General features: G+C 47.6%; 1 protein-coding gene across 1 annotated transcript in view; it reads left to right on the top strand.

The window, feature by feature from the left end:
- LOC118381381 (formin-2-like) overlaps positions 1 to 23,135 on the top strand; it is a 175,471-nt gene that overhangs the window by 61,412 nt on the left and 90,924 nt on the right. The window contains 2 exon segments of the mRNA XM_052516207.1: positions 7,298 to 7,321; positions 7,324 to 7,387. Coding sequence (XP_052372167.1) covers positions 7,298 to 7,321; positions 7,324 to 7,387 — 88 coding nt within the window.

Genomic DNA, 23,135 nt, shown 5'->3' with positions numbered 1-23,135 from the left:
GTCTCTACACAGTAAACACACACTGTTCCAGTCTCTACACAGTAAACACACACTGTTCCAGTCTCTACACAGTAAACACACACTGTTCCAGTCTCTACACAGTAAACACACACTGTTCCAGTCTCTACACAGTAAACACACACTGTTCCAGTCTCTACACAGTAAACACACACTGTTCCAGTCTCTACACAGTAAACACACACTGTTCCAGTCTCTACACAGTAAACACACACTGTTCCAGTCTCTACACAGTAAACACACACTGTTCCAGTCTCTACACAGTAAACACACACTGTTCCAGTCTCTACACAGTAAACACACACTGTTCCAGGCTCTACACAGTAAACACACACTGTTCCAGGCTCTACACAGTAAACACACACTGTTCCAGTCTCTGGGCTCTGCACAGTAAACACACACTGTTCCAGTCTCTGGGCTCTACACAGTAAACACACACTGTTCCAGTCTCTACACAGTAAACACACACTGTTCCAGTCTCTACACAGTAAACACACACTGTTCCAGTCTCTACACAGTAAACACACACTGTTCCAGTATCTGGGCTCTACACAGTAAACACACACTGTTCCAGTCTCTACACAGTAAACACACACTGTTCCAGTCTCTACACAGTAAACACACACTGTTCCAGTCTCTGGGCTCTACACAGTAAACACACACTGTTCCAGTCTCTACACAGTAAACACACACTGTTCCAGTCTCTGGGCTCTACACAGTAAACACACACTGTTCCAGGCTCTACACAGTAAACACACACTGTTCCAGGCTCTACACAGTAAACACACACTGTTCCAGGCTCTACACAGTAAACACACACTGTTCCAGGCTCTACACAGTAAACACACACTGTTCCAGGCTCTACACAGTAAACACACACTGTTCCAGTCTCTGGGCTCTGCACAGTAAACACACACTGTTCCAGTCTCTGGGCTCTACACAGTAAACACACACTGTTCCAGTCTCTACACAGTAAACACACACTGTTCCAGTCTCTACACAGTAAACACACACTGTTCCAGTCTCTACACAGTAAACACACACTGTTCCAGTCTCTACACAGTAAACACACACTGTTCCAGTCTCTACACAGTAAACACACACTGTTCCAGTCTCTACACAGTAAACACACACTGTTCCAGTATCTGGGCTCTACACAGTAAACACACACTGTTCCAGTCTCTGGGCTCTGCACAGTAAACACACACTGTTCCAGTCTCTGGGCTCTACACAGTAAACACACACTGTTCCAGTCTCTGGGCTCTACACAGTAAACACACACTGTTCCAGTCTCTACACAGTAAACACACACTGTTCCAGTCTCTACACAGTAAACACACACTGTTCCAGTCTCTACACAGTAAACACACACTGTTCCAGGCTCTACACAGTAAACACACACTGTTCCAGGCTCTACACAGTAAACACACACTGTTCCAGGCTCTACACAGTAAACACACTGTTCCAGTCTCTGGGCTCTGCACAGTAAACACACACTGTTCCAGTCTCTGGGCTCTACACAGTAAACACACACTGTTCCAGTCTCTACACAGTAAACACACACTGTTCCAGTCTCTACACAGTAAACACACACTGTTCCAGTCTCTACACAGTAAACACACACTGTTCCAGTCTCTACACAGTAAACACACACTGTTCCAGTCTCTACACAGTAAACACACACTGTTCCAGTCTCTACACAGTAAACACACACTGTTCCAGTCTCTACACAGTAAACACACACTGTTCCAGTATCTGGGCTCTACACAGTAAACACACACTGTTCCAGTCTCTGGGCTCTGCACAGTAAACACACACTGTTCCAGTCTCTGGGCTCTACACAGTAAACACACACTGTTCCAGTCTCTACACAGTAAACACACACTGTTCCAGTCTCTACACAGTAAACACACACTGTTCCAGTCTCTACACAGTAAAACACACACTGTTCCAGTCTCTGGGCTCTACACAGTAAACACACACTGTTCCAGTCTCTACACAGTAAACACACACTGTTCCAGTCTCTACACAGTAAACACACACTGTTCCAGTCTCTACACAGTAAACACACACTGTTCCAGTCTCTACACAGTAAACACACACTGTTCCAGTCTCTACACAGTAAACACACACTGTTCCAGTCTCTACACAGTAAACACACACTGTTCCAGTCTCTACACAGTAAACACACACTGTTCCAGTCTCTACACAGTAAACACACACTGTTCCAGTCTCTACACAGTAAACACACACTGTTCCAGTCTCTACACAGTAAACACACACTGTTCCAGTCTCTACACAGTAAACACACACTGTTCCAGTCTCTACACAGTAAACACACACTGTTCCAGTCTCTACACAGTAAACACACACTGTTCCAGTCTCTACACAGTAAACACACACTGTTCCAGTCTCTACACAGTAAACACACACTGTTCCAGTCTCTACACAGTAAACACACACTGTTCCAGTCTCTACACAGTAAACACACACTGTTCCAGTCTCTACACAGTAAACACACACTGTTCCAGTCTCTACACAGTAAACACACACTGTTCCAGTCTCTACACAGTAAACACACACTGTTCCAGTCTCTACACAGTAAACACACACTGTTCCAGTCTCTGGGCTCTGCACACAGTAAACACACACTGTTCCAGTCTCTACACAGTAAACACACACTGTTCCAGTCTCTACACAGTAAACACACACTGTTCCAGTCTCTACACAGTAAACACACACTGTTCCAGTCTCTACACAGTAAACACACACTGTTCCAGTCTCTACACAGTAAACACACACTGTTCCAGTCTCTACACAGTAAACACACACTGTTCCAGTCTCTACACAGTAAACACACACTGTTCCAGTCTCTACACAGTAAACACACACTGTTCCAGTCTCTACACAGTAAACACACACTGTTCCAGTCTCTACACAGTAAACACACACTGTTCCAGTCTCTACACAGTAAACACACACTGTTCCAGTCTCTACACAGTAAACACACACTGTTCCAGTCTCTACACAGTAAACACACACTGTTCCAGTCTCTACACAGTAAACACACACTGTTCCAGTCTCTACACAGTAAACACACACTGTTCCAGTCTCTACACAGTAAACACACACTGTTCCAGTCTCTGGGCTCTGCACATTTTTGGATCAAGCATAAATTGGCTTTAAGACACACTGCTGCAGTCTTGTAGTGAGGTCACCGTGGGTTCCCCTCTCTCTCTCCTAGTAGACCTGGCCTGTGTGAGGTCACCGTGGGTTCCCCTCTCTCTCTCTCCTAGTAGACCTGGCCTGTGTGAGGTCAGGTCCCCTCTCTCTCTCCTAGTAGACCTGGCCTGTGTGAGGTCAGGTCCCCTCTCTCTCTCCTAGTAGACCTGGCCTGTGTGAGGTCAGGTCCCCTCTCTCTCTCCTAGTAGACCTGGCCTGTGTGAGGTCACCGTGGGTTCCCCTCTCTCTCTCTCTAGTAGACCTGGCCTGTGTGAGGTCACTGGGGTCCCCTCTCTCTCTCCTAGTAGACCTGGCCTGTGTGAGGTCACTGTGGGTTCCCCTCTCTCTCTCCTAGTAGACCTGGCCTGTGTGAGGTCAGGTCCCCCTCTCTCTCTCTAGTAGACCTGGCCTGTGTGAGGTCACTGTGGGTTCCCCTCTCTCTCTCCTAGTAGACCTGGCCTGTGTGAGGTCAGGTCCCCTCTCTCTCTCCTAGTAGACCTGGCCTGTGTGAGGTCACCGTGGGTTCCCCTCTCTCTCTCTCCTAGTAGACCTGGCCTGTGTGAGGTCACTGTGGGTTCCCCTCTCTCTCTCCTAGTAGACCTGGCCTGTGTGAGGTCACTGTGGGTTCCCCTCTCTCTCTCCTAGTAGACCTGGCCTGTGTGAGGTCACTGTGGGTTCCCCTCTCTCTCTCCTAGTAGACCTGGCCTGTGTGAGGTCACCGTGGGTTCCCCTCTCTCTCTCCTAGTAGACCTGTCCTGTGTGAGGTCACCGTGGGTTCCCCTCTCTCTCTCTCCTAGTAGACCTGGCCTGTGTGAGGTCACTGTGGGTTCCCCTCTCTCTCTCCTAGTAGACCTGTCCTGTGTGAGGTCAGGTCCCTCTTCTCTCTCTAGTAGACCTGGCCTGTGTGAGGTCACCCCTCTTTCTCTCCTAGTAGACCTGGCCTGTGTGAGGTCACCGTGGGTTCCCCTCTCTCTCTCCTAGTAGACCTGTCCTGTGTGAGGTCAGGTCCCTCTCTCTCTCTCTCCTGGCCTGTGTAGGTCACCTGGCCTGTGTAGAGGTCACTGTGTGGGTCAGGTCCCCTCTCTCTCTCCTAGTAGACCTGTCCTGTGTGAGGTCAGGTCCCCTCTCTCTCTCTCTCTCTCCTAGTAGACCTGGCCTGTGTGAGGTCACCGTGGGTTCCCTCTCTCTCTCTCCTAGTAGACCTGGCCTGTGTGAGGTCACCGTGGGTTCCCCTCTCTCTCTCTAGTAGACCTGGCCTGTGTGAGGTCACTGTGGGTTCCCCTCTCTCTCTCCTAGTAGACCTGGCCTGTGTGAGGTCACCGTGGGTTCCCCTCTCTCTCCTAGTAGACCTGGCCTGTGTGAGGTCACCGTGGGTTCCCCTCTCTCTCTCCTAGTAGACCTGGCCTGTGTGAGGTCACCGTGGGTTCCCCTCTCTCTCTCTCTCTCTCTCTCTCCTAGTAGACCTGGCCTGTGTGAGGTCACCGTGGGTTCCCCTCTCTCTCTCCTAGTAGACCTGGCCTGTGAGGTCACCGTGGGTCCCCTCTCTCTCTCCTAGTAGACCTGGCCTGTGAGGTCACCGTGGGTTCCCCTCTCTCCTAGTAGACCTGGCCTGTGAGGTCAGGTCCCCTCTCCCAGCAGAACGTCTGGTCTGTCTCTCAACCTCCTACAGGGTAATTATTTAATCAGAGAGCGGAGTCGTTCATTGTGCTTCAGCTGCTGATGGGGAAATGGACGCCAGTCGTTTATAATCATATACAGACTGTTTTTCTTTACTATTTTCTCCAGTCCTTAATTGCCTGCCGACACTGTGTCCCGGGGCGCTGTTGAGGAGGAAACAGAGGAAATGTCATGTTTCTGATTATAGAAATAATATGGTACGTCACAGAGCAGACGTTTAGATATGATGCCAGGTTGAAGCAGAAGGGATGGGAATGAGCAACACCTACACAGGAAGTTCATCCTATCCTGAATCTTAGCTGTCACTTTGTTCCCGTCAGGAAACTGTTCTGGCCGGTAAAGGTCAATAGGGAAACCGTGACCTTTGGATGAGAGTCGGTAGTAACCAACGTTGTGGGAAGGTCAGGTCCACATGTCCTTCAGCTGAACAGAGGTTGGTCAGGTCCACATGTCCTTCAGCTGAACAGAGGTTAGTCAGGTCCACATGTCCTTCAGCTGAACAGAGGTTAGTCAGGTCCACATGTCCTTCAGCTGAACAGAGGTTAGTCAGGTCCACATGTCCTTCAGCTGATCAGGTCCACATGTCCTTCAGCTGAACAGAGGTTGGTCAGGTCCACATGTCCTTCAGAGGTTGGTCTGTCCTTCAGCTGAACAGAGGTTGGTCAGGTCCACGTGTCCTTCAGCTGAACAGAGGTTGGTCAGGTCCACATGTCCTTCAGCTGAACAGAGGTTGGTCAGGTCCACATGTCCTTCAGCTGAACAGAGGTTGGTCAGGTCCACATGTCCTTCAGCTGAACAGAGGTTGGTCAGGTCCACATGTCCTTCAGCTGAACAGAGGTTGGTCAGGTCCACATGTCCTTCAGCTGAACAGAGGTTGGTCAGGTCCACATGTCCTTCAGCTGAACAGAGGTTGGTCAGGTCCACATGTCCTTCAGCTGAACAGAGGTTGGTCAGGTCCACATGTCCTTCAGCTGAACAGAGGTTGGTCAGGTCCACATGTCCTTCAGCTGAACAGAGGTTAGTCAGGTCCACATGTCCTTCAGCTGAACAGAGGTTGGTCAGGTCCACATGTCCTTCAGCTGAACAGAGGTTGGTCAGGTCCACATGTCCTTCAGCTGAACAGAGGTTGGTCAGGTCCACATGTCCTTCAGCTGAACAGAGGTTGGTCAGGTCCACATGTCCTTCAGCTGAACAGAGGCTGGTCAGGTCCACATGTCCTTCAGCTGAACAGAGGTTGGTCAGGTCCACATGTCCTTCAGCTGAACAGAGGTTGGTCAGGTCCACGTGTCCTTCAGCTGAACAGAGGTTGGTCAGGTCCACATGTCCTTCAGCTGAACAGAGGTTGGTCAGGTCCACATGTCCTTCAGCTGAACAGAGGTTGGTCAGGTCCACATGTCCTTCAGCTGAACAGAGGTTGGTCAGGTCCACATGTCCTTCAGCTGAACAGAGGTTAGTCAGGTCCACATGTCCTTCAGCTGAACAGAGGTTAGTCAGGTCCACATGTCCTTCAGCTGAACAGAGGTTGGTCAGGTCCACATGTCCTTCAGCTGAACAGAGGTTGGTCAGGTCCACATGTCCTTCAGCTGAACAGAGGCTGGTCAGGTCCACATGTCCTTCAGCTGAACAGAGGTTGGTCAGGTCCACATGTCCTTCAGCTGAACAGAGGTTGGTCAGGTCCACATGTCCTTCAGCTGAACAGAGGTTGGTCAGGTCCACATGTCCTTCAGCTGAACAGAGGCTGGTCAGGTCCACATGTCCTTCAGCTGAACAGAGGTTGGTCAGGTCCACATGTCCTTCAGCTGAACAGAGGTTGGTCAGGTCCACATGTCCTTCAGCTGTAACAGAGGATGTCAGGCTGTCCTAAGCTGAACATTTGCAATAACTGTCCTTCAGCTGAACTTTCTCCACATGTCCCCAGCTGAACAGAGGCTGGTCAGGTCCACATGTCCTTTCTGAACAGAGGTTTCTCCCCTTTCTCCCCTTTCTCCTTTCTCCCCTTTCTCCCCTCCCCCTCTCAGAGGTCCTTCTCCCCTCCTTCTCCCCTCCTCCTCTCACCCTCCTTCTCCTGAACAGAGGTTCTCCCTCTCTCCCCTCTCTCCCCTCTCTCTCCCTCTCCATGTCTCTCTCCCCCTCTCTCAGCTCTCTCCCCTCTCTGGTCAGGTCCACGTCTCCCCCTCTCTCCCCTGAACCCCTCTTCTCCCCTCAGGTCCCCATGTCCTTCAGCTGAACAGAGGTCTGGTCAGGTCCTCCAGTCTCTCTCTCCCCTGAACAGAGGTCTCCCCTCTCTCCCCACATGTCCTTCTCTCCCCAGAGGCTGGTCTCCCCTACACTCTCTCCTTCTCCTCTCTCATCATGTGTTCATGTTTCTCTCTCTCTGCAGGTGGTCAAATTGCTGAACAACATTAGCGTTCTCAGGCAGTGGGGATTCTGATGTCCAGTCTGCATCTGAACATGAAGGACATCCAGCATGGTGAGATACTGACACTATATCATTACAACTATACTGTATATAACTATATCATTACAACACTATACTGTATATAACTATATCATTTTCAACAGCTATACAGTATATAACTGGTCATTACAACATGTCCTTCAACACTATACTGAGGTTGTCAGGTCTATATCACTATACTGTATATATCATTACTACACTATCAGCTGAACAGACTGTATATCTATATCAACACTATACTGTACTATATCATTACTATATATGACCCCATCATCTGAACAGATACTGTTAACTATATCTTACTATCCCCCATGTTACAACTATACTGTATGTAACTGGGATTAACAGGCTTCTATATAATACATCATTGCAATATACTGTATATAATTCATCCCACTATACTGTAACTCTCCCACCTATATCATTACTCTGACCCTCTCTCCCCTATTCTTATCATTACCTATCTCCCCCCTAACTATATCATTACACACTCCTTACTCCCCCATCCTTCTCCCTTACCTTATAACTGACCTCCTTACACTATACTGTATCTATATCCTCTCTCTATATCCCTCTCTATCCTTCTCCTATAACTCCACCTCTATCCATTACCTCTACTCCATATAACTCTATCATTACTCTCTCTATCTATACGACCCCCATAACTCCCACTGTATATCTTCATTACTCCTATACTGTATATAACTATATCTTACTCCTACTGTACATAACTATGGAGATACTCCATTACAACACTATACTCTCCACCTATATCATTACCTCACTCTCCCCTATATCATTGTACTCCTATCAGACTATACTCTCTCCCCTCTCTCCCCTCTCTGACCCCTATAACTCTATCTCCCTGTCAGACTCTCTCCTGACTATCCTCCCTCTCATTACTCCTATACTCTATATCTCCATTACCAACACTATACTGTATATCTCCATTACTACCTTACTCTCTGTATATGACCAGTCTCAGCCCTCTCCTCTCTCCCCTCTCTCCCTCTCTCCTAGTCTGTAGACTGTGTCAGACCCCTATGAACTCTGTATGATCTTACCCAGTAGCAGTCTCTGACTCTCAGACCCCTACTGACCACTCTGTATGATCATCTCTCCCAGTCTCTCTGACTGTCAGACCCCTCTCTCCAGTAGCTCTCTCTCTGACCAGTAGCAGTCTGTAGACCTGACTGTCAGACCCCCTCTGACTCTCTCTATACAAGTGGCTCTGTAGACCTGATCAGACCCCTTGACTCTCTCTCTCCCCCTATCTCTCTCTACTCTCTCTCTCCCCCTGACTCTCCCTATACTGTATATAACTCATCTGTAGACCTGTGTCAGACCCCCTCTCTGTGATGTTTCTCTCTATCTGTATATAACTAGGTCTGTCATCAAAGTCTTGCTGTATACTAACAATCGTTCTCAGGCTAGTGGGGATTCTGATGTTGACCAGTCTGCATCTGGACATGAAGGACATCAGCATGGTGACCATATGTACCTGACTGTCCCCCCTATAACTATATCATTACAGACACTATACTGACTGTCAGACCCCCATAACTATATCATTACAACACTATACTGACTAGACCCCTATAACTCTGTACTATCGTTGACCTCACTATACTGTATATAACTATATCATTACAACACTATACTGTATATAACTATATCATTACAACACTATACTGTATATAACTATATCATTACAACACTATACTGTATATAACTATATCATTACAACACTATACTGTATATAACTATATCATTACAACACTATACTGTATATAACTATATCATTACAACACTATACTGTATATAACTATATCATTACAACACTATACTGTATATAACTATATCATTACTACACTATACTGTACATGAAGGACATACCAGCATGGTGAGATACTGACCCCATTACTATATCATTACAACACTATACTGACCCCATAACTATATCATTACAACACTATACTGGACATGAAGGACAACCAGCATGGTGAGATACTGACCCCCTATTACTATATCATTACAACACTATACTGACCCCCATTACTATATCATTACTACACTATACTGTCATATAACTAGGATCAACTAGCAGCTGTACTGTATGACTGACCCCTGATAGCAGTCTACTATCTGTCATTGACCAGTAGCACTGTATACTGACCCCCTATAACTATGACTGTCATTGACCAGTATTACTACGACTGTCAGACTACTATCTGTAGACCTGATACTATATCAGACCCCCTTGACACTACTACTGACCAGTAGCAGTCTGTATACTGTCAACCCCTACTGACCAGTATCTGTGACCACTATACTGTATATAACTATATCATTACTACACTATACTGACCCCCATAACTATATCATTACTACACTATACTGTATATAACTATATCATTACTACACTATACTGATATAACTATATCATTACAACACTATACTGACCCCCATAACTATATCATTACAACACTATACTGACCCCCATAACTATATCATTACAACACTATACTGACCCCATAACTATATCATTACAACACTATACTGTACCCCCCCTATAACAACACTATACTGACATTACAACACTATACTGTACATGACATGGAGATATAACCTTGTCTGTATCACCCCTCTGTACTGTAACCTGACTGTCAGACCCCCTACTGACCAGTAGCAGTCTGTAGACCTGACTGTCAGACCCCTACTGACCAGTAGCAGTCTGTAGACCTGACTGTCAGACCCCCCCCTACTGACCAGTAGCAGTCTGTAGTACCTGACTGTCAGACCCCTACTGACCAGTAGCAGTCTGTACTGTAGACCTGACTGTCAGACCCCCCTACTGACCAGTAGCAGTCTGTAGACCTGACTGTCAGACCCCTACTGACCAGTAGCAGTCTGTACTGTAGACCTGACTGTCAGACCCCTACTGACCAGTAGCAGTCTGTAGAGACCTGACTGTCAGACCCCTACTGACCAGTAGCAGTCTGTACTGTAGACCTGACTGTCAGACCCCCTACTGACCAGTAGCAGTCTGTAGTCTGTAGACCCCCTGACTGTCTGTAGACCCCAGACCCCTACTGACCAGTAGCAGTCTGTAGACCTGACTGTCAGACCCCTACTGACCAGTAGCAGTCTGTACCTGAGACCTGACTGTCAGACCCCCTACTGACCAGTAGTCAGTCTGTAGTACTGTACCTGACTGTCAGACCCCTACTGACCAGTAGCAGTCTGTACTGTAGACCTGACTGTCAGACCCCCTACTGACCAGTAGCAGTCTGTAGACCTGACTGTCAGACCCCCTACTGACCAGTAGCAGTCTGTAGACCTGACTGTCAGACCCCTACTGACCAGTAGCAGTCTGTACTGTAGACCTGACTGTCAGACCCCTACTGACCAGTAGCAGTCTGTAGACCTGACTGTCAGACCCCCTACTGACCAGTAGCAGTCTGTAGACCTGACTGTCAGACCCCCTACTGACCAGTAGCAGTCTGTAGACCTGACTGTCAGACCCCCTACTGACCAGTAGCAGTCTGTAGACCTGACTGTCAGACCCCTACTGACCAGTAGCAGTCTGTAGACCTGACTGTCAGACCCCTACTGACCAGTAGCAGTCTGTAGACCTGACTGTCAGACCCCCTACTGACCAGTAGCAGTCTGTAGACCTGACTGTCAGACCCCTACTGACCAGTAGCAGTCTGTAGACCTGACTGTCAGACCCCTACTGACCAGTAGCAGTCTGTAGACCTGACTGTCAGACCCCCTACTGACCAGTAGCAGTCTGTACTGTAGACCTGACTGTCAGACCCCCTACTGACCAGTAGCAGTCTGTAGACCTGACTGTCAGACCCCCTACTGACCAGTAGCAGTCTGTAGACCTGACTGTCAGACCCCCTACTGACCAGTAGCAGTCTGTACTGTAGACCTGACTGTCAGACCCCCTACTGACCAGTAGCAGTCTGTAGACCTGACTGTCAGACCCCCTACTGACCAGTAGCAGTCTGTACTGTAGACCTGACTGTCAGACCCCCTACTGACCAGTAGCAGTCTGTACTGACCTGACTGTCAGACCCCTACTGACCAGTAGCAGTCTGTACTGTAGACCTGACTGTCAGACCCCTACTGACCAGTAGCAGTCTACTGACCAGTAGCAGTCTGTACTGTAGACCTGACTGTCAGACCCCTACTGACCAGTAGCAGTCTGTACTGTAGACCTGACTGTCAGACCCCTACTGACCAGTAGCAGTCTGTACTGTAAGACCTGACTTCAGACCCCCTACTGACCAGTAGCAGTCTGTACTGTAGACCTGACTGTCAGACCCCCTACTGACCAGTAGCAGTCTGTACTGTAGACCTGACTGTCAGACCCCTACTGACCTGTAGCAGTCTGTAGACCTGACTGTCAGACCCCTACTGACCAGTAGCAGTCTGTAGACCTGACTGTCAGACCCCCTACTGACCAGTAGCAGTCTGTAGACCTGACTGTCAGACCCCCTACTGACCAGTAGCAGTCTGTAGACCTGACTGTCAGACCTGACTGTCTGTAGACCCCAGACCCCCTACTGACCAGTAGCAGTCTGTACCTGACTAGACCCCCTGACTGTCAGACCCCCAGACCCCTACTGACCAGTAGCAGTCTGTACTGAGGGAGACTGTCAGACCTGACCAGTGTCAGACCCCAGTTACTGACCAGTAGCAGTCTGTAGACCTGACTGTCAGACCCCTACTGACCAGTAGCAGTCTGTAGAGACCTGACTGTCAGACCCCCTACTGACCAGTAGCAGTCTGTAGTACCTGACTGTCAGACCCCCTACTGACCAGTAGCAGTCTGTACTGTAGACCTGACTGTCAGACCCCCTACTGACCAGTAGCAGTCTGTAGACCTGACTGTCAGACCTGACTGCAGTCTGTAGACCTGACCCCCCTACTGACCAGTAGCAGTCTGTACTGTAGACCTGACTGTCAGACCCCCTACTGACCAGTAGCAGTCTGTAGACCTGACTGTCAGACCCCTACTGACCAGTAGCAGTCTGTACTGTAGACCTGACTGTCAGACCCCTACTGACCAGTAGCAGTCTGTACTGTAGACCTGACTGTCAGACCCCCTACTGACCAGTAGCAGTCTGTACTGTAGACCTGACTGTCAGACCCCCTACTGACCAGTAGCAGTCTGTACTGTAGACCTGACTGTCAGACCCCCTACTGACCAGTAGCAGTCTGTACTGTAGACCTGACTGTCAGACCCCCTACTGACCAGTAGCAGTCTGTACTGTAGACCTGACTGTCAGACCCCCTACTGACCAGTAGCAGTCTGTACTGTAGACCTGACTGTCAGACCCCCTACTGACCAGTAAAGATTTAACCAGTCAGACCCCTACTGACCAGTAGCAGTCTAAACGACCTGACTGTCAGACCCCTAAACTGACCTTTAGCAGTCTGCTGTAGACCTGACTGTCAGACCCCTACTGACCAGTAGCAGTCTGTACTGTAGACCTGACTGTCAGACCCCTACTGACCAGTAGCAGTCTGTAAACTGACTGTCTGAGAGACCCCTACTGACCAGTAGCAGTCATTGTAGACCTGACTGTCAGACCCCTACTGACCAGTAGCAGTGATGTAGCAGTCTGTGACTGGACCCCCTTCTGACCAGTAGCAGTCTGTATTATAAACTGACTGTCAGACCCAGCATATAAACCTGAACAGAGTGAGTAAGATGGCTCCTCTGACATTATAAACTGTAGACCTGACTGGACCCCTACTGACCAGTAGCAGTCTGTTATAAGACTGACCAGTAGCAGTCTGTACTTATAGTGATGTCAGACCCCTACTGACCAGTAGCAGTCTGTATTGTCAGACCCCTACTGACCAGTAGCATTGTAACCTGACTGTGGTGATGGCCCTACTGACCAGTGTCTGTACTAAACTGATGTCAGTGATGGTCAGCATTATAAACTGACTGTCAGGCCCCCTACAGCATTATAAACTGATGTGGACCCCTACAGATTATAAACTGATCTGTGATGGCCTACTGTCAGACCCCTTATAAACCATGTGTCATGGCTCCTACAGCATTATAAACTGACTGTGGTGACCAGTAGCAGTCTGTACAGCATTATAAACTGATGTGGTGATGGCTCCTACATGACTACAGCATTATAAACTGATGTGGTGATGGCTCCTACAGCATAAACTATAAACTGATAAACTGATGTGGTGATGGCTCCTACAGCATTATAAACTGATGTGGTGATGGCTCCTCAGCATTATAAACTGATGTAGTGGTGATGGCTCCTATTATAAACTGATGTAGTGATGGCTCCTACAGCATTATAAACTGATGTAGTGATGGCTCCTACAGCATTATAAACTGATGTGGTGATGGCTCCTACAGCATTATAAACTGATGTGGTGATGGCTCCTACAGCATTATAAACTGATGTGGTGATGGCTCCTACAGCATTATAAACTGATGTGGTGATGGCTCCTACAGCATTATAAACTGATGTGGTGATGGCTCCTACAGCATTATAAACTGATGTGGTGATGGCTCCTACAGCATTATAAACTGATGTGGTGATGGCTCCTACAGCATTATAAACTGATGTGGTGATGGCTCCTACAGCATTATAAACTGATGTGGTGATGGCTCCTACAGCATTATAAACTGATGTGGTGATGGCTCCTACAGCATTATAAACTGATGTGGTGATGGCTCCTACAGCATTATAAACTGATGTGGTGATGGCTCCTACAGCATTATAAACTGATGTGGTGATGGCTCCTACAGCATTATAAACTGATGTGGTGATGGCTCCTACAGCATTATAAACTGATGTGGTGATGGCTCCTACAGCATTATAAACTGATGTGGTGATGGCTCCTACAGCATTATAAACTGATGTGGTGATGGCTCCTACAGCATTATAAACTGATGTGGTGATGGCTCCTACAGCATTATAAACTGATGTGGTGATGGCTCCTACAGCATTATAAACTGATGTAGTGATGGCTCCTACAGCATTATAAACTGATGTGGTGATGGCTCCTACAGCATTATAAACTGATGTGGTGATGGCTCCTACAGCATTATAAACTGATGTGGTGATGGCTCCTACAGCATTATAAACTGATGTGGTGATGGCTCCTACATGCTACAGCATTATAAACTGATGTGGTGATGGCTCCTGTAGTGATGGCTCCTACAGCATTATAAACTGATGTGGTGATTATAAACTGTGGTGATGGCTCCTACAGCATTATAAACTGATGTGGTGATGGCTCCTACAGCATTATAAACTGATGTGGTGATGGCTCCTACAGCATTATAAACTGATGTAGTGATGGCTCCTACAGCATTATAAACTGATGTGGTGATGGCTCCTACAGCATTATAAACTGATGTGGTGATGGCTCCTACAGCATTATAAACTGATGTAGTGATGGCTCCTACAGCATTATAAACTGATGTGGTGATGGCTCCTACAGCATTATAAACTGATGTGGTGATGGCTCCTACAGCATTATAAACTGATGTGGTGATGGCTCCTACAGCATTATAAACTGATGTGGTGATGGCTCCTACAGCATTATAAACTGATGTAGTGATGGCTCCTACAGCATTATAAACTGATGTGGTGATGGCTCCTACAGCATTATAAACTGATGTGGTGATGGCTCCTACAGCATTATAAACTGATGTGGTGATGGCTCCTACAGCATTATAAACTGATGTGGTGATGGCTCCTACAGCATTATAAACTGATGTAGTGATGGCTCCTACAGCATTATAAACTGATGTGGTGATGGCTCCTACAGCATTATAAACTGATGTAGGTGATGGCTCCTACAGCATTATAAACTGATGTGGTGATGGCTCCTACAGATTATAAACTGATGTGGTGATGGCTCCTACAGCATTATAAACTGATGTGGTGATGGCTCCTACAGCATTATAAACTGATGTGGTGATGGCTCCTACAGCATTATAAACTGATGTGATGATGGCTCCTACAGTGATAAACTGATGTGGTGATGGCTCCTACAGCATTATAAACTGATGTGGTGATGGCTCCTACAGCATTATAAACTGATGTAGTGATGGCTCCTACAGCATTATAAACTGATGTGGTGATGGCTCCTACAGCATTATAAACTGATGTGGTGATGGCTCCTACAGCATTATAAACTGATGTGGTGATGGCTCCTACAGCATTATAAACTGATGTGGTGATGGCTCCTACAGCATTATAAACTGATGTGGTGATGGCTCCTACATGCATTATAAACTGATGTGGTGATGGCTCCTACAGCATTATAAACTGATGTGTGATGGCTCCTGATGTGTGATGGCTACAGCATTATAAACTGATGTGGTGATGGCTCCTACAGCATTATAAACTGATGTGGTGATGGCTCCTACAGCATTATAAACTGATGTGGTGATGGCTCCTGATGTAGTGATGGCTCCTACAGCATTATAAACTGATGTAGTGATGGCTCCTACAGCATTATAAACTGATGTGGTGATGGCTCCTACAGCATTATAAACTGATGTGGTGATGGCTCCTACAGCATTATAAACTGATGTGGTGATGGCTCCTACAGCATTATAAACTGATGTGGTGATGGCTCCTACAGCATTATAAACTGATGTGGTGATGGCTCCTACAGCATTATAAACTGATGTGGTGATGGCTCCTACAGCATTATAAACTGATGTGGTGATGGCTCCTACAGCATTATAAACTGATGTAGTGATGGCTCACAGCATTATAAACTGATGTAGTGATGGCTCCTACAGCATTATAAACTGATGTGGTGATGGCTCCTACAGCATTATAAACTGATGTGGTGATGGCTCCTACAGCATTATAAACTGATGTGGTGATGGCTCCTACAGCATTATAAACTGATGTGGTGATGGCTCCTACAGCATTATAAACTGATGTGGTGATGGCTACAGCTTATAAACAGCATTATAAACTGATGTGGTGATGGCTCCTACAGCATTATAAACTGATGTGGTGATGGCTCCTACAGCATTATAAACTGATGTGGTGATGGCTCCTACAGCATTATAAACTGATGTGGTGATGGCTCCTACAGCATTATAAACTGATGTGGTGATGGCTCCTACAGCATTATAAACTGGTAGTGATGGCTCCTACAGCATTATAAACTGATGTGGTGATGGCTCCTACAGCATTATAAACTGATGTAGTGATGGCTCCTACAGCATTATAAACTGATGTGGTGATGGCTCCTACAGCATTATAAACTGTGGTGATGGCTCTACAGCATTATAAACTGATGTGGTGATGGCTCCTACAGCATTATAAACTGATGTAGTGATGGCTCCTACAGCATTATAAACTGATGTGGTGATGGCTCCTACTCCTAGCATTATAAACTGATGTGGTGATGGCTCCTTATAAACTGATGCTCCTATTATAAACTGATGTGGTGATGGCTCCTACAGCATTATAAACTGATGTGGTGATGGCTCATTATAAACTGTGGTGATGGCTCCTAGCATTATAAACTGATGTGGTGATGGCTCCTACAGCATTATAAACTGATGTGGTGATGGCTCCTACAGCATTATAAACTGATGTGGTGATGGCTCCTTATAAACAGCATTATAAACTGATGTGGTGATGGCTCCTACAGCATTATAAACTGATGTGGTGATGGCTCCTACAGCATTATAAACTGATGTGGTGATGGCTCCTACAGCATTATAAACTGATGTGATGATGGCTCCTACAGCATTATAAACTGATGTGGTGATGGCTCCTACAGCATTATAAACTGATGTGGTGATGGCTCCTACAGCATTATAAACTGATGTGGTGATGGCTCCTACAGCATTATAAACTGATGTGGTGATGGCTCCTACAGCATTATAAACTGATGTGGTGATGGCTCCTACATGCTACAGCATTATAAACTGATGTGGTGATGGCTCCTACAGCATTATAAACTGATGTGGTGATGGCTCCTACAGCATTATAAACTGATGTGGTGATGGCTCCTACAGCATTATAAACTGATGTGGTGATGGCTCCTACAGCATTATAAACTGATGTAGTGATGGCTCCTACAGCATTATAAACTGATGTGGTGATGGCTCCTACAGCATTATAAACTGATGTGGTGATGGCTCCTACAGCATTATAAACTGATGTGGTGATGGCTCCTACAGCATTATAAACTGATGTGGTGATGGCTGATTATAAACTGATGGTGATGGCTCCTACAGCATTATAAACTGATGTGGTGATGGCTCCTACAGCATTATAAACTGATGTGGTGATGGCTCCTACAGCATTATAAACTGATGTGGTGATGGCTCCTACAGCATTATAAACTGATGTAGTGATGGCTCCTACAGCATTATAAACTGATGTGGTGATGGCTCCTGACAGCATTATAAACTGATGTAGGTGATGGCTCCTACAGCATTATAAACTGATGTGGTGATGGCTCCTACAGCATTATAAACTGATGTGGTGATGGCTCCTACAGCATTATAAACTGATGTGGTGATGGCTCCTTATAAACTGATGCATTATAAACTGATGTGGTGATGGCTCCTACAGCATTATAAACTGATGTGGTGATGGCTCCTACAGCATTATAAACTGATGTGGTGATGGCTCCTACAGCATTATAAACTGATGTGGTGATGGCTCCTACAGCATTATAAACTGATGTGGTGATGGCTCCTACAGCATTATAAACTGATGTGGTGATGGCTCCTACAGCATTATAAACTGATGTGGTGATGGCTCCTACAGCATTATAAACTGATGTGGTGATGGCTCCTACAGCATTATAAACTGATGTGGTGATGGCTCCTACAGCATTATAAACTGATGTGGTGATGGCTCCTACAGCATTATAAACTGATGTAGTGATGGCTCCTACAGCATTATAAACTGATGTGGTGATGGCTCCTACAGCATTATAAACTGATGTGGTGATGGCTCCTACAGCATTATAAACTGATGTGGTGATGGCTCCTACAGCATTATAAACTGATGTGGTGATGGCTCCTACAGCATTATAAACTGATGTGGTGATGGCTCCTACAGCATTATAAACTGATGTGGTGATGGCTCCTACAGCATTATAAACTGATGTGGTGATGGCTCCTACAGCATTATAAACTGATGTGGTGATGGCTCCTACAGCATTATAAACTGATGTGGTGATGATGGCTCCTACAGCATTATAAACTGATGTGGTGATGGCTCCTACAGCATTATAAACTGATGTGGTGATGGCTCCTACAGCATTATAAACTGATGTGGTGATGGCTCCTACAGCATTATAAACTGATGTGGTGATGGCTCCTACAGCATTATAAACTGATGTGGTGATGGCTCCTACAGCATTATAAACTGATGTGGTGATGGCTCCTACAGCATTATAAACTGATGTGGTGATGGCTCCTACAGCATTATAAACTGATGTGGTGATGGCTCCTACAGCATTATAAACTGATGTGGTGATGGCTCCTACAGCATTATAAACTGATGTGGTGATGGCTCCTATGTGTGATGGCTCAGCATTATAAACTGATGTGGTGATGGCTCCTACAGCATTATAAACTGATGTGGTGATGGCTCCTACAGCATTATAAACTGATGTGGTGATGGCTCCTACAGCATTATAAACTGATGGCTGGCATTATAAACTGATGTGGTGATGGCTCCTACAGCATTATAAACTGATGTGGTGATGGCTCCTACAGCATTATAAACTGATGTGGTGATGGCTCCTACAGCATTATAAACTGATGGCTCCTATTATAAACTGATGGCTCCTACAGCTGATGTGGTATAAACTGATGTGGTGATGGCTCCTACAGCATTATAAACTGATGTGGTGATGGCTCCTACAGCATTATAAACTGATGTGGTGATGGCTCCTACAGCATTATAAACTGATGTGGTGATGGCTCCTACAGCATTATAAACTGATGTGGTGATGGCTCCTACAGCATTATAAACTGATGTGGTGATGGCTCCTACAGCATTATAAACTGATGTAGTGATGGCTCCTACAGCATTATAAACTGATGTGGCATTATAAACTCCACTAGTGATGGCTCCTACAGCATTATAAACTGATGTGGTGATGGCTCCTACAGCCCCTATAAACCACTGGTGATACCTGGCTCCTCCAGCATTATAAACTGATGTGGTGATGGCCCTCCAGCATTATAAACTGATGGGTGATGGCTCCTACAGCTTATAAACTGATGTAGTGATGGCCCTCCAGCATTATAAACTGATGGCTGATGGCTCCTACGCCCCTCCACTCTAACCACTAGGCTACCTGCCGCCCCTCCACTCTAACCACTAGGCTACCTGCCGCCCCTCCACTCTAACCACTAGACTACCTGGCCCTCCACTCTAACCACTAGGCTACCTGCCGCCCTCCACTCTAACCACTAGGCTACCTGCCTAGCCCCTCCACTCTAACCACTAGGCTACCTGCCGCCCTCCACTCTAACCACTAGGCTACCTGCCCACTAGGCTACCTGCCGCCCTCCACTCTAACCACTAGGCTACCTACCGCCCCTCCACTCTAACCACTAGGCTACCTACCGCCCCTCCACTCTAACCACTAGACTACCTACCGCCCCTCCACTCTAACCACTAGACTACCTACCGCCCCTCCACTCTAACCACTAGACTACCTACCGCCCCTCCACTCTAACCACTAGACTACCTACCGCCCCTCCACTCTAACCACTAGGCTACCTGCCCCTCCACTCTAACCACTAGGCTACCTACCGCCCCTCCACTCTAACCACTAGGCTACCTGCCGCCCCTCCACTCTAACCACTAGACCGCCCCTCCACTCTAACCACTAGGCTACCTACCGCCCCTCCACTCTAACCACTAGACTACCTGCCGCCCCTCCACTCTAACCACTAGACTACCTACCGCCCCTCCACTCTAACCACTAGGCTACCTACCGCCCCTCCACTCTAACCACTAGACTACCTACCGCCCCTCCACTCTAACCACTAGGCTACCTGCCGCCCCTCCACTCTAACCACTAGGCTACCTACCGCCCCTCCACTCTAACCACTAGGCTACCTGCCGCCCCTCCACTCTAACCACTAGGCTACCTACCGCCCCTCCACTCTAACCACTAGACTACCTACCGCCCCTCCACTCTAACCACTAGGCTACCTGCCGCCCCTCCACTCTAACCACTAGGCTACCTACCGCCCCTCCACTCTAACCACTAGGCTACCTGCCCCCCCTCCACTCTAACCACTAGGCTACCTACCGCCCCTCCACTCTAACCACTAGACTACCTACCGCCCCTCCACTCTAACCACTAGGCTACCTGCCGCCCCTCCACTCTAACCACTAGGCTACCTACCGCCCCTCCACTCTAACCACTAGACTACCTGCCGCCCCTCCACTCTAACCACTAGACTACCTGCCCTCCACTCTAACCACTAGCCCCTCCACTCTAACCACTAGGCTACCTACCGCCCCTCCACTCTAACCACTAGGCTACCTGCCGCCCCTCCACTCTAACCACTAGACTACCTGCCGCCCCTCCACTCTAACCACTAGGCTACCTACCGCCCTCCACTCTAACCACTAGACTACCTGCCCCTCCACTCTAACCACTAGACTACCTACCGCCCCTCCACTCTAACCACTAGGCTACCTACCGCCCCTCCACTCTAACCACTAGACTACCTACCGCCCCTCCACTCTAACCACTAGACTACCTGCCGCCCTCCACTCTAACCACTAGGCTACCTGCCGCCCCTCCACTCTAACCACTAGGCTACCTGCCGCCCCTCCCACTCTAACCACTAGACTACCTGCCGCCCCTCCACTCTAACCACTAGGCTACCTGCCTCCACTCTAACCACTGACTACCTCCCCCTCCACTCTATGTTTTTTCCAGGTTGTTTGTTTGAATAGACCGATAGTTTATAGTAACATAAATCACGTGATCAGTGACGTCCTGAGCTTTGTTTCTGATGTGGTTTTCCAGACAGTCGCGTCATGACAGATCTTAATGATTTCTCCGTGGTGCCGGTTCTTTCTTTGACGCGAAGCTGCTTTCAAACACCGACCTCGACTATACACTTTACTGACTCATTTAGTTGGATTTCTTCCAGTTTATAGCACCTGAACGTCAGCTCAGCAGGTTAGGGACGGGGATTTGCGATCAGACCGCGTAGGTACAAGAGAGAATTCCTGTCTATTGTTGAAAAATGATTTTCTCTGAAACCGCATCGTCTTCCCATTGTTCAAATCATTAGTTTTATTTGGCCACCGTACCAAAACGAACGGACAGATGAACGGCCAACAGGCTGTACCGTACCAAAACGAACGGACAGATGAACGGCCAACAGGCTGTACCGTACCAAAACGAACGGACAGATGAACGGCCAACAGGCTGTACCGTACCAAAACGAACAGACAGATGAACGGCCAACAGGCTGCACCGTACCAAAACGAACAGACAGATGAACGGCCAACAGGCTGCACCGTACCAAAACGAACGGACAGATGAACGGCCAACAGGCTGTACCGTCCAAAACGAACGGACAGATGAACGGCCAACAGGCTGTACCGTACCAAAACGAACAGACAGATGAACGGCCAACAGGCTGTACCGTACCAAAACGAACGGACAGATGAACGGCCAACAGGCTGTACCGTACCAAAACGAACTGACAGATGAACGGCCAACAGGCTGTACCGTACCAAAACGAACGACAGATGAGCGGCCAACAGGCTGTACCGTACCAAAACGAACAGACAGATGAACGGCCAACAGGCTGTACCGTTTGAAAACGAACAGACAGATGAACGGCCAACAGGCTGTACCGTCCAAAACGAACACACAGATGAACGGCCAACAGGCTGTCCGATCAAAACGAACAGACAGATGAACGGCCAACAGGCTGTACCGTACCAAAACGAACAGACAGATGAACGGCCATTTAGGCAGGAACTGTTAGGGACGGGGAACAGGCTGTACCGTACCAAAACGAACAGACAGATGAACGGCCAACAGGCTGTACCGTGATTTTCAAAACGAACAGACAGATGAACGGCCAACAGGCTGTACCGTACCAAAACGAACAGACAGATGAACGGCCAACAGGCTGTACCGTACCAAAACGAACAGACAGATGAACGGCCAACAGGCTGTACCGTACCAAAACGAACAGACAGATGAACGGCCAACAGGCTGTACCGTACCAAAACGAACGGACAGATGAACGGCCAACAGGCTGTACCGTACCAAAACGAACAGACAGATGAACGGCCAACAGGCTGTACCGTACCAAAACGAACAGACAGATGAACGGCCAACAGGCTGTACCGTACCAAAACGAACGGACAGATGAACGGCCAACAGGCTGTACCGTACCAAAACGAACAGACAGATGAACGGCCAACAGGCTGTACCGTACCAAAACGAACGGACAGATGAACGGCCAACAGGCTGTACCGTACCAAAACGAACGGACAGATGAACGGCCAACAGGCTGTACCGTACCAAAACGAACAGACAGATGAACGGCCAACAGGCTGTACCGTACCAAAACGAACAGACAGATGAACGGCCAACAGGCTGTACCGTACCAAAACGAACAGACAGATGAACGGCCAACAGGCTGTACCGTACCAAAACGAACAGACAGATGAACGGCCAACAGGCTGTACCGTACCAAAACGAACAGACA

The sequence above is a fragment of the Oncorhynchus keta genome, unplaced genomic scaffold, assembly GCF_023373465.1.
Source record: "Oncorhynchus keta strain PuntledgeMale-10-30-2019 unplaced genomic scaffold, Oket_V2 Un_scaffold_4116_pilon_pilon, whole genome shotgun sequence".
Lineage (NCBI taxonomy): Eukaryota > Metazoa > Chordata > Actinopteri > Salmoniformes > Salmonidae > Oncorhynchus > Oncorhynchus keta.
Note: the sequence above shows the minus strand (reverse complement) of the source record. Positions and strands in the feature narration are given on the sequence as shown.